The 12,522-nt window shown below is 42.9% G+C and overlaps 1 protein-coding gene across 2 annotated transcripts in view; it reads right to left on the reverse strand.

Moving 5' to 3' along the window:
• LOC115147122 (pro-neuregulin-1, membrane-bound isoform-like) overlaps positions 1-12,522 on the reverse strand; it is a 73,829-nt gene that overhangs the window by 5,320 nt on the left and 55,987 nt on the right. Inside the window, exons 4-7 of one of the 2 annotated variants that reach the window (XM_029689135.2) lie at positions 7,540-7,642; positions 7,178-7,304; positions 4,084-4,181; positions 111-311 (exon numbers count right to left, since the gene is read on the reverse strand). In XM_029689135.2, coding sequence (XP_029544995.1) covers positions 111-311; positions 4,084-4,181; positions 7,178-7,304; positions 7,540-7,642 — 529 coding nt within the window. The remainder of the gene's footprint in view (positions 1-110; positions 312-4,083; positions 4,182-7,177; positions 7,305-7,539; positions 7,643-12,522) is intronic. The other variant, XM_029689136.2, reaches the window with a different exon arrangement.

A 12,522-nucleotide genomic window follows, 5' to 3' on the forward strand; every position in this document is an offset into this window, starting at 1 on the left:
GACCTATCAGTAGTCACAAACCCTCAATTAGTTGTATTGGCTGAAGGGAGGTTATTGTGTGTAAAGCAGCACGTAGCACCATTAGCTACATTAGGGCATCTTTCTCCTACCTGTCTCTGAACGGCGAGTCCCTGGAGGAGTCTGGCGTGTCTCGGGTGTTCTTTAGGTAGACACTCAGGTCTCTGGCGCCGCCCGTGGCGTCCAAACGACCCCGGTGGATGGGCGTGGCGTGCCGGCTGTTCTCCATTGATGACATCACCAAGACAGAGCAGCTGTGAGAGAAGGCACTCTCGCTGCGGCAGTTGCTCCAGCTGAGGGGAGACAGAGGAGAATGAAGAGGGTAGACAGAAGAGGGGAATTAATTGCTTCTCTTAAATGGTGCATAACACTGGCTGCTTCAGACACTGATGTAAACACGTTAAAACATGTCTATTGCAAACCTGGGTTCAAATACTTTTAGAAATAATTTCAAATACTTCAGCTGGGCTTGATTGAGCTTGCCCGGCTTAATGGACCAATAGAATAGTCCCAAATCTGCTAAAACTGCCGTTCTTACACTCCAAGCAGGCTAGAACAAAACCACAAAAGTATTTAAAGGATTAAAATAGCACTTAAAGTAGTTTGCAATATCAGTGGGCTTAGTGATGAATGAGCCATCTGATTCAATAAATGAAGGAGCAGAGCTGGCTTTTTCCCCCAAAATGTAATTTAAGGTGCCACAAAGCTTTTTACTATCATTCTTTATATTGTTTCATGGTGTAGTTTCTTTTAATTTTTATTTATTTTCGTCACAAGTAAATTTGCCAGTCAGTTGGGCTGCCAGACTTAATTGCCATACCTTTTGCCTCATCCCTCTCAACCATACCATTTTTCAATTTCTCATCAATCCAAGGGGATTTAACAGTTTTTATAGTCATTTTCTTAATGTGTGCATGGTTATTAGTGACTGGGATAGCAGCGTCTGGTTGCTCCTCATTACACACCACAGACCAGCAGCGTCTGGTTGCTCCTCATTACACACCACAGACCAGCAGCGTCTGGTTGCTCCTCATTACACACTACAGACCAGCAGCGTCTGGTTGCTCCTCATTATACACTACAGACCAGCAGCGTCTGGTTGCTCCTCATTATACACTACAGACCAGCAGCGTCTGGTTGCTCCTCATTATACACTACAGACCAGCAGCGTCTGGTTGCTCCTCATTATACACTACAGACCAGCAGCGTCTGGTTGCTCCTCATTATACACTACAGACCAGCAGCGTCTGGTTGCTCCTCATTACACACACAGACCAGCAGCGTCTGGTTGCTCCTCATTATACACTACAGACCAGCAGACCAGCAGCGTCTGGTTGCTCCTCATTATACACTACAGACCAGCAGCGTCTGGTTGCTCCTCATTATACACTACAGACCAGCAGCGTCTGGTTGCTCCTCATTATACACTACAGACCAGCAGCGTCTGGTTGCTCCTCATTATACACCACAGACCAGCAGCATCTAGTGGCTCCTCATTACACACCACAGACCAGCAGCATCTGGTGGCTCCTCATTACACACCACAGACCAGCAGCATCTGGTTGCTCCTCATTACACACCACAGACCAGCAGCGTCTGGTTGCTCCTCATTACACACCACAGACCAGCAGCGTCTGGTTGCTCCTCATTATACACTACAGACCAGCAGCATCTGGTTGCTCCTCATTACTCACCACAGACCAGCAGCGTCTGGTTGCTCCTCATTATACACTACAGACCAGCAGCATCTGGTGGCTCCTCATTACACACCACAGACCAGCAGCGTCTGGTTGCTCCTCATTATACACTACAGACCAGCAGCGTCTGGTTGCTCCTCATTATACACTACAGACCAGCAGCATCTGGTGGCTCCTCATTACACACCACAGACCAGCAGCATCTGGTTGCTCCTCATTACACACCACAGACCAGCAGCGTCTGGTTGCTCCTCCTTACACACCACAGACCAGCAGCGTCTGGTTGCTCCTCATTACACACCACAGACCAGCAGCATCGGGTTGCTCCTCATTACACACCACAGACCAGCAGCGTCTGGTTGCTCCTCCTTACACACCACAGACCAGCAGCGTCTGGTTGCTCCTCATTACACACCACAGACCAGCAGCATTATACACCACAGACCAGCAGCATCGGGTTGCTCCTCATTACACACCACAGACCAGCAGCATCTGGTTGCTCCTCATTACACCCCACAGACCAGCAGCGTCTGGTTGCTCCTCCTTACACACCACAGACCAGCAGCGTCTGGTTGCTCCTCCTTACACACCACAGACCAGCAGCGTCTGGTTGCTCCTCATTACACACCACAGACCAGCAGCGTCTGGTTGCTCCTCATTATACACTACAGACCAGCAGCATCTAGTGGCTCCTCATTACACACCACAGACCAGCAGCATCTGGTTGCTCCTCATTACACACCACAGACCAGCAGCATCTGGTTGCTCCTCATTACACACCACAGACCAGCAGCATCTGGTTGCTCCTCATTACACACCACAGACCAGCAGCGTCTGGTTGCTCCTCATTACACACCACAGACCAGCAGCGTCTGGTTGCTCCTCATTACACACCACAGACCAGCAGCGTCTGGTTGCTCCTCATTACACACCACAGACCAGCAGCGTCGGGTTGCTCCTCATTACACACCACAGACCAGCAGCATCTGGTTGCTCCTCATTACACCCCACAGACCAGCAGCGTCTGGTTGCTCCTCCTTACACACCACAGACCAGCAGCATCTGGTTGCTCCTCATTACTCACCACAGACCAGCAGCGTCTGGTTGCTCCTCATTACACACCACAGGCCAGCAAATATTCTTTACACCATCAACATATGAATCACTAAAAAACATATTTTATCAACTCTAATACACTATATTAGGCCCCGCCTTTGGAACTTTGGTTTTCCTAGATATGGCTATTATATTGTGATCACTACATCCTATGGATTTGGATACTGCTTTAAAGCTAATATCTGCAGCATTAGTAAAGATGTGATCAATACATGTTGATGATTTAATTCCTATGCTGTTTGTAACTACCCTGGTAGGTTGACTGACAGCCTGATCCAGGTTGCAGGAACTGGTTACAGTTTGATTTTTTCCCTGAGTGGGCAGCTTGATGAAAGCCAGTCAATATTTAAATCACCCAGAAAATATACGTCTCTGTTGATATCACATCAAGCATTCACACATCAAGCATTTCACACATGTTATCCAGATACTGACTGTTAGCACTTGGTGGTCTATAGCAGCTTCCCACCAGAATGGGCTTTATGTGAGGCAGATGAACCTGTAGCCATATTACTTCAACAGTATTTAACATTAGATTGTCTCTACGCTTTACAGGAATGTGGACCTGAATATAAACAGCAACATCGCCTCTGTTGGCATTTCTTTCTTTCCGGTAGATGTTATAACCATGTTTTGCTACCACTGTATCATCAAAGGTATTATCTAAGTGAGTTTCAGAGAGTCAGAATATGAATGTAATCTGTTACAAGCAAGTTATTGACTTCATGAACCTTGTTTCTCAGGATACATAAGTTAAAAGTTTAAATTCTGCATAATGGCACCGCATTTCATAAGCTGTACTGTGGGAAATTGATATGTTGACATCCTTCAGTTTGCTACCATATGACTGGTTTCACGTCTCCATCGATTATAAGGTAAAATATATCTAAAACAAGTGTCATTTATTTATACAACTCCCTTATCGAAACGGATTACTCATTTACCTAGCTCTTATCAAGTTGTAAATTACCGTGCATGGAGAATGGTGTATTTATATCGGAAAGCATAAAGTAGGTGCTATTTCCACTTGGAACCGGTAGATTGACTAGATGTTATTTATGGTTTCCTCGCGTGTAAAGGTGGTGGAATTCTAAGGGCATTAAGTGAAGGTCAGAATACGGCGTATCTGTAGACACACTCTCTTTATTCAATTTCAAGCGCTATTGCTCATCTCTTTTTAAAAGCAAACGACTTTCACAGATGGGAGGAGAGGAAGGAAAGGAAAAAGGAAAAAGCTGTCGTGTAGGGTTACCTTTGACTGGAGGTGTGGGTGACCGTTGTCGATTGATGCACTGATGATGTGTACTGGCTCGTGGAGAAAGACATTTCCGTTTCCTTCACGAGTAGATGCTGTGTGGGCAATGCATTTTTAGACACAAATTGCTATAAGAAGGGAAACGGAAAACAATCAAAAGAAGCGTCAATAGTATGAAATCACGTTCACATTATGAAACGTGCAGAGCCTGTAGCTCTATGTACTCTGAAACAAGTCAACAAAAATATATACAGTGCCTTAAGAAAGTATTCAAACCCTTTTTGACTTTTTCCACATTTTGTTGTTTAATAGCCTGAATTTAAAATGGAATTAATTGAGATTGTGTCACTGGCCTAAACACACAACAGCCCATAATGTCAATGTTGAATTTTTTTTTTCGAAAGGAAGGAAACCTCTCAGGGATTTCACCATGTCACTTTAAAACAGTTACAGAGTTTAATGGCTGTGATAGGAGAAAACTGAGGATGGATCAACAACATTATAGTTACTCCAAAATACTTACCTAAATGACAGGATGAAAAGGAAGCCTGTACAGAATACAAATATTCCAAAACATGGATCCTGTTTGCAATAAGGCACTAAAGTTAAACTGCAATAAATGTGGCATAGAAATTAACTTTATGTCCTGAATACAAAGCGTTATGTTTAGGGCAAATCCAACACAAAACATCATTGACTACCACTGCATCATGTTATGGGTATGCTTGTCATCGACAAGGACTAGGGAGTTTTTTAAGGATAAAACTAAACGGAATAGGGCTAAGCACAGGCACATTTCTAGTGGAAAACCTGGTTCAGTCTGCTTTCCAACAGACACTGGGAGATAAATTCACCTTTCAGCAGGACAATAACCTAAAACACAAGGCCAAATGTACACTGGAGTTGCTTTCCAAGAAGACATTGAATGTTCCTGAGTGGCCTAGTTACAATTTTGACTTAAATCTATGGCAAGACTTGAAAATGGCCGTAGAATTTAAAAGAATAATAATGTACCAATATTGTACAATCCAGGTGTGCAAATATTGTTATCCACAGCTCTGACAAATTGAAAACCATAGTCATTGGCGACTCCATTACCCGCAGTATTAGACTTAAAACGAATCATCCAGCGATCATACAGTTTACCAGGGGGCAGGGCTACCGACGTTAAGGCTAATCTGTTTACCAGGGGGCAGGGCTACCGACGTTAAGGCTAATCTGTTTACCAGGGGGGCAGGGCTACCGACGTTAAGGCTAATCTGAAGATGGTGCTGGCTAAAGCTAAAACTGCTGAGTGTAGAGAGTATAGAGATATTGTTATCCACGTCGGCACCAACGATGTTAGGATGAAACAGTCAAAGGTCACCAAGCGCAACATAGCATCAGCGTGTAAATCAGCTAGAAAGATGTGTCGGCATTGAGTAATTGTCTCTGGCCCCCTCCCAGTTAGGGGGAGTGATGAGCTCTACAGCAGTCTCACAACTCAATCTCTGGTTGAAAACTGTTTTCTGCCCCTCCCAAAAGATAGAATTTGTAGATAATTGGCCCTCTTTCTGGGACTCACCCACAAACAGGACCAAGCCTGGCCTGTTGAGGAGTGACGGACTCCATCCTAGCTGGAAGGGTGCTCTCATCTTATCTACCAACATAGACAGGGCTCTAACTCCTCCAGCTCCACAATGAAATAGGGTGCAGGCCAGGCAGCAGACTGTTAGCCAGCCTGCCAGCTTAGTGGAGTCTGCCACTAGCACAGTCACTGTAGTCAGCTCAGCTATCCCCATTGAGACCTTATCTGTGCCTCGACCTAGGTTGGGCAAAACTAAACATGGCGGTGGTCGCCTGAGCAATCTCACTAGGATAAAGACCTCCTCCATTCCTGCCATTATTGAAAGAGATTGTGATACCTCACATCTTAAAATAGGGCTACTTAATGTTAGATCCCTCACTCCCAAGGCAGTTATAGTCAATGAACTAATCACTGATCATAATCTTGATGTGATTGGCTTGACTGAAACATGGTTTAAGCCTGATGAATATACTGTGTTAATTGAGGCCTCACCTCCTGGATACACTAGTGACCATATCCCCCGTGCATCCCGCAAAGGTGGAGGTGTTGCTAACATTTACGATAGCAAATTTCAATTTACAAAAAAAATGAGCTTCTGGTCATGAAATCTATGCAGCCTACTCAAACACTTTTTTATAGGTACAGCTAAGAAGCCTCCTGGGGCATATACAGCGTTCCTCACTGAGTTCCCTGAATTCCTATTGGACCTTGTAGTCATAGCACATAATATTCTAATTTTTGGTGACTTTAATATTCACATGGAAAAGTCCTAGCCTCCCTATACTGGTTTCCTGTTAAGGCAAGGGCTGATTTCAAGGTTTTACTGCTAAACTACAAAGCATTACATGGGCTTGCTCCTACCTATCTTTCTGATTTGGTCCTACCATACATACCTACATGTACGCTACAGTCACAAGACGCAGGCCTACTAATTGTCCCTAGAATTTCTAAGCAAACAGCTGGATGCAGGGCTTTCTCCTATAGACCTCCATTTTTATGGAATGGTCTGCCTACCAATGTGAGAGATGCAGACTCGGTCTCTACCTTTAAGTCTTTATTGAAGTCTCATCTCTTCAGTAGGTCCTATGATTGACGTAGTCTGGCCCAGGAGTGTGAAGGTGAATGGAAAGGCACTGGAGCAACAGACCGCCCTTGCTGTCTCTGCCTGGCCGGTTCCCCTCTCTCCACTGGGATTCTCTGCTTCTAACCCTATTACAGGGGTTGAGTCAATGGCTTACTGGTGCTCTTCCATGCCGTCCCTAGGAGGGGTGCGTCACTTGAGTGGGTTGAGTCAATGACGTGGTTTCCTGTCTGGGTTTTCTTCGACTTTGACAGAGTGTTTTGTATAGCTCATTGACAAGAAAAGACAATTAAATCCATTTTAATCCCAATTTGTAACACAACAAAATGTGGAAAAAGTCTTGGGCTGTGAATACTTTCTGAAATCAATGAATATTTGAAAGTTAGCGAGAGAGTTGCTTAGTCACCATTATAAGATGTAAGCTAGCTACGTGAGTGACTTACATTGACAAACTGGACGTTTTCAAGTGAAGGGTTATAAATCGGAGGTCCATTAGCCATACTTGCCATGGTGTTTCTCTCATTTCGTAGGCTCTGCCTCAGAAGATCATGGAGCTTTTTCCTCTGCTTTCTGTGCACGTAAAGACAAACTGCATTGTGAGACTGACCAGCCATTTAGCCAATCCAAAAACCAGAGGGATGACAGATTTTGTCAAAGGTTGACATCAGAGGTTGTGATCGACCAAAACAAATATTTAAATGTTCAAATGTGCAGGCTATTACCTCAGAGAAAACTACAAATTACATAATAAGGATACTAGTAAATAATGATTTTGAGTTTAGCATAAAAATGTGACGTGAATTACTTTGTTTTGCAGTAGGCAACCACACACATGATTCCAACCACTAGGAGTGCAATGCAGATTCCTGTTATTGTTAATACACGTTTCTGATACAGCTCCTCCGCTTCTGGAAAAGAGGACAACGCATACTTAAAACTCCACAACATGCAGGCCTTACTGTTACACAAACCAAACTCTAATTGGAAATCCCAAGGGAAACAAACAAATGTGTTTTAGGTTATGGATTAGGGTTATACATTCACAGAAACAAACAAACCGGGGCAAAACGTTTTAGAGGAATCACGTTGGCATTATTCATGGCATTTCTTTCTGCAATGTTAAACAATGTTTGTCTACTGAACGTGGCCCAGATATAACATTGTATAGTGGCTGTCGACCGAGACAGAGGAAATCGAATACATTGATCTGAGGAGGCAGTTCTGCTGAATCGAGGAAGTGAGGAAGTGTTAGTTCAAGGTCGGGCTCAGTAATCATGACTAGGCAAACCACAGAAAATGCATTTTCCACAATGCATTCTAACCAGACCAGGTGTTCCTAATACAACAGATGCGTACTGTATATAAGATATTGTTATTCATCAAGACAATTAAAATCACTCCTTTGTGTAATGTTAATATTCTAATAGTACAAACAGTGCAACATTGTTTGTTCACAGGACCCAGCGCTTGGAATTATGGAATAATTATGTTTCAAAATATTTAGAGGTTACAAGTCACCAGATTAGGGGGATCAAGTGAAGTGAGTAACAAACTGTTCAGTAATCACACCCAGTTTGTTTCTACTCCGTTTTTGAAAAATTGTTCGGTTTGCCTCAGTATTACGTGTCCTGTGAACAAATGATGCTAGAAACAATCACTTTTTTTAAATGAAGAACAATTATTTGGTCAATTGTTCAGAGTGAACATCAAGATCCCTTAAAAGACCTACAGCAAAAACTGACACCACTGATGAGACAAGGGGAGGAAGCATGAGAGGACAGGAAAACAAAGGGAAACATACAGTACATCCGCACGGTACAGTAGCAAATAGGACGACAGGAAAGAAGGAGATGAAATGAATGGGTCGCGAGGGAGGATGCTGTCAGCATAGTTGGCATGACATGCTAAATACTGGTTGGAACAGAGGAGGGATCAGGGGAGATGCAAGGAAAAGGCAAAAGCAAGAGCTGAAGGGATCTGAACACACAGCATAAACACACTGCAGTCTCTCTGGGTACCTACACTATCTAATGTGTGTCTGACACAACAACAAGAGATAGTCTACTGTAGCTCAAACGTTTGAATGAGTCTAATGTGAGTATATGGTGGACATTTTAGAACCTAATGTGTGTTGGTATTTTGAGGACCTGCTCGTCGTTTGTTTGTATTTGTGCAGGTTAATTTGACTATGCACTAACACATTGATGTTTTCGAGAAATGTATAATAGGTGTCATTACTAAGCATTTTAGATGCTGGCTACACCATGCGGCTTCGAATTTGAGTGGAACTATATGACATTAATCACATTGCCATTTTTAGGTACACTTCAACTATGACAGACAAAATGAGAAAAAAAATCCAGAAAATCACATTGTAGGATTTTTTATGAATTTATTTGCAAATTATTGTGGAAAATAAGTATTTGGTCAATGACAAACGTTTATCTCAATACTTAGTTATATACCCTTTGTTGGCAATGACAGAGGTCAAACGTTTTCTGTAAGTCTTCACAAGGTTTTCACACACTGTTGCTGGTATTTTGGCCCATTCCTCCATGCAGATCACCTCTAGAGCAGTGATGTTTTGGGGCTGTTGCTGGGCAACACGGACTTTCAACTCCCTCCAAAGATTTTCTATGGGGTTGAGATCTGGAGACTGGCTAGGCCACTCCAGGACCTTGAAATGCTTCTTACGAAGCCACTCCTTCGTTGCCTGGGTGGTGTGTTTGGGATCATTGTCATGCTGAAAGACCCAGCCACGTTTCATCTTCAATGCCCTTGCTGATGGAAGGAGGTTTTCACTCAAAATCTCACGATACATGGCCCCATTCATTCTTTCCTTTACACGGATCAGTCGTCCTGGTCCCTTTGCAGAAAAACAGCCCCAAAGCATGATGTTTCCACCCCCATGCTTCACAGTAGGTATGGTGTTCTTTGGATGCAACTCAGCATTCTTTGTCCTCCAAACACGACGAGTTGAGTTTTTACCAAAAAGTTCTATTTTGGTTTCATCTGACCATATGACATTCTCCCAATCTTCTTCTGGATCATCCAAATGCTCTCTAGCAAACTTCAGACGGGCCTGGACATGTACTGGCTTAAGCAGGGGGACATGTCTGGCACTGCAGGATTTGAGTCCCTGCTGGCGTAGTATGTTACTGATGGTAGGCTTTGTTACTTTGGTCCCAGCTCTCTGCAGGTCATTCACTAGGTCCCCCCGTGTGGTTCTGCGATTTTTGCTCACCGTTCTTGTGATCATTTTGACCCCACGGGGTGAGATATTGCGTGGAGCCCCAGATCGAGGGAGATTATCAGTGGTCTTCTATGTCTTCCATTCCCTAATAATTGCTCCCACAGTTGATTTCTTCAAACCAAGCTGCTTACCTATTGCAGATTCAGTCTTCCCATCCTGGTGCAGGTCTACAATTTTATTTCTGGTGTCCTTTGACAGCTCTTTGGTCTTGGCCATAGTGGAGTTTGGAGTGTGACTGTGTGAGGTTGTGAACAGGTGTCTTTTATACTGATAACAAGTTCAAACAGGTGCCATTAATACAGGTAACGAGTGGAGGACAGAGGAGCCTCTTAAAGAAGAAGTTACAGGTCTGTGAGAGCCAGATATCTAGTATCTTGTTTGTAGGTGACCAAATACTTATTTTCCACCATAATTTGCAAATTAATTAATTAAAAATCCTACTTTCAAAATCCACCTTTTTTCTCATTTTGTCTGTCATAGTTGAATTGTACCTATGATGAAAATTACAGGCCTCTCTCATATTTTTAAGTGGGAGAACTTGCACAATTGGTGGCTGACTAAATACTTTTTCCCCCACTGTATATAGCGTGAATGTATGTTTATTATTCTATAACAAATATGGTATGGTATGGCTGGATGATCCCTTCATTGGCACAAGGAAACTGACTGGAGATGAGGGGGGCAGGCTCAAGCTTCTAGTCCTACGTCTGCAAACTAAAGAGAAAGGAACTATCCATACCCATAAATTCAATCCCAAGATGTTCTGCCAATGCAGACACGTGACAAAAAGAAAAGAGAGGTATTTTTCAGATGAGGTGTTATTCAGAACTATAATGCTCACAAAATGATTCTACAGAGAATAGAATAATGCATTATAACTGACTATTTCACCTTATAGAATAATTATATAATTATTCTAGAAGAGGGTTTCCCAAACTTGGTCCTGGGGCCTCCCATAGGTGCATGTTTTGTTGTTCGCCATAGCACTACACAGCTGAACAAAACATGCACCCATGGGAGGCCCCAGGACCAAGTTTGGGAAACCCTCTTCTAGAATATCCACTCTATTATAGTCTAACAGCTAACTAAGTAACTAAGATGATGTTACCACAATTAGGAAAAGTGATCAAACACCTAAACCCATCGAATAAATGAGTTAATCAAAAATGCATTAAAATGTATCCATCTAATAATCGCTACCATGAGAGGAACTTTCTCAGTGCAGTGGCATGCACATGCAAACATCACTTTGCTTGCATTACCAATGGTAATGTCACTACACTGTCAATCAGGCAGGTTTACGGGCACTAGGTTAGGGCATTAGTCGTTCAATGTTAAACACTACGGCATGTCTTACACCTCTCACGATGTGTGATGATCATGTACTATTTCGATTCCCAACACACACTAATTCAGATCTACAAAGTCAATTTTGCCGTCATACCAAATTCTAATTTGCCATTACTCCGATCAACAGCCATGCCTGTTAAATATGTTTAGAGGAATACAAAAATCATATATACAGTATATATACAGTGCATTTGGAAAGTATGCAGACCCCTTCACTTTTGACATATTTTGTTACCTTACAGCCTTATTCTAAAATGGATAAAATTCCAATACCACTGTTACGTACTGTGATGTACTTCCTATTCTCTCTTCGACAATGGGCTACAATGGTTAATAGCTGTGTTATCAAAGGAGCTGTGATGTGATTATAAAGTTGTGTATAAACTGACGCAATGAGGTAGTATAGGAACAGAAGGCATATTTTTCCCTGAGTAAATCTGACTAATATTCAAACATCTTGTTGGGCCCTTAAAAACGATGCAAAACATAAACACATGGCTGTTCTGCACTTGTGAACCCTCAGCTTAGAAGCTCCAAGGCACCGTTCATATGACTGTCCCAGTAACGCTGCTCTGAAAAATGTATAGAAATTCAGCTAATACTTTAGAAATGGGATTAGATTTAGTCCCATTATGCCAATGTGAACAAAAAATGTTTTTGTACCCTATCCATGTTCTCTACTCAAAATATGGTTAGTGACAACAATAACAACCACTCTGTTCTTGGTCAAATTCTATGACTCATCTCATTGTTAACAAATATCAATGTCCTGCTTTCACCGTGTGTAACATGACAGCTGACTGAGTTTCAAAGTGTTTGCAACTTTCCCTACTTGGTCACGGGCAACTGTGACGCCTCAGGAGAGTACAGAGTACTATCAATATCAACAACATCTTCAACTACTCTCGCTGGGTCAAACAAGGACTAGTCAAATCAGAAGAAAAGGACTCCTTCCTGAATACTACTCTGAACAGACCCTAACATATACCTCCATTTTGAGTAGCGTACCCTCGACCCACAGCAGCCCTTGTCAGGAGGTCCGTTTGTCAGCAAGGGGTAAATGATTGTGCTCTCAGCTCTTCTGAACTGCTGTCGGAGCCGTCTTCATGTCTGTCCCCTCCGACCCCTCCGACCTCAGCAAGCATGAAAATATATGACTATTTTGGCAACAGCCATATGGAGACA

Source organism: Oncorhynchus nerka, linkage group LG19, assembly GCF_034236695.1.
Source record: "Oncorhynchus nerka isolate Pitt River linkage group LG19, Oner_Uvic_2.0, whole genome shotgun sequence".
In the NCBI taxonomy this organism is placed as follows: domain Eukaryota; kingdom Metazoa; phylum Chordata; class Actinopteri; order Salmoniformes; family Salmonidae; genus Oncorhynchus; species Oncorhynchus nerka.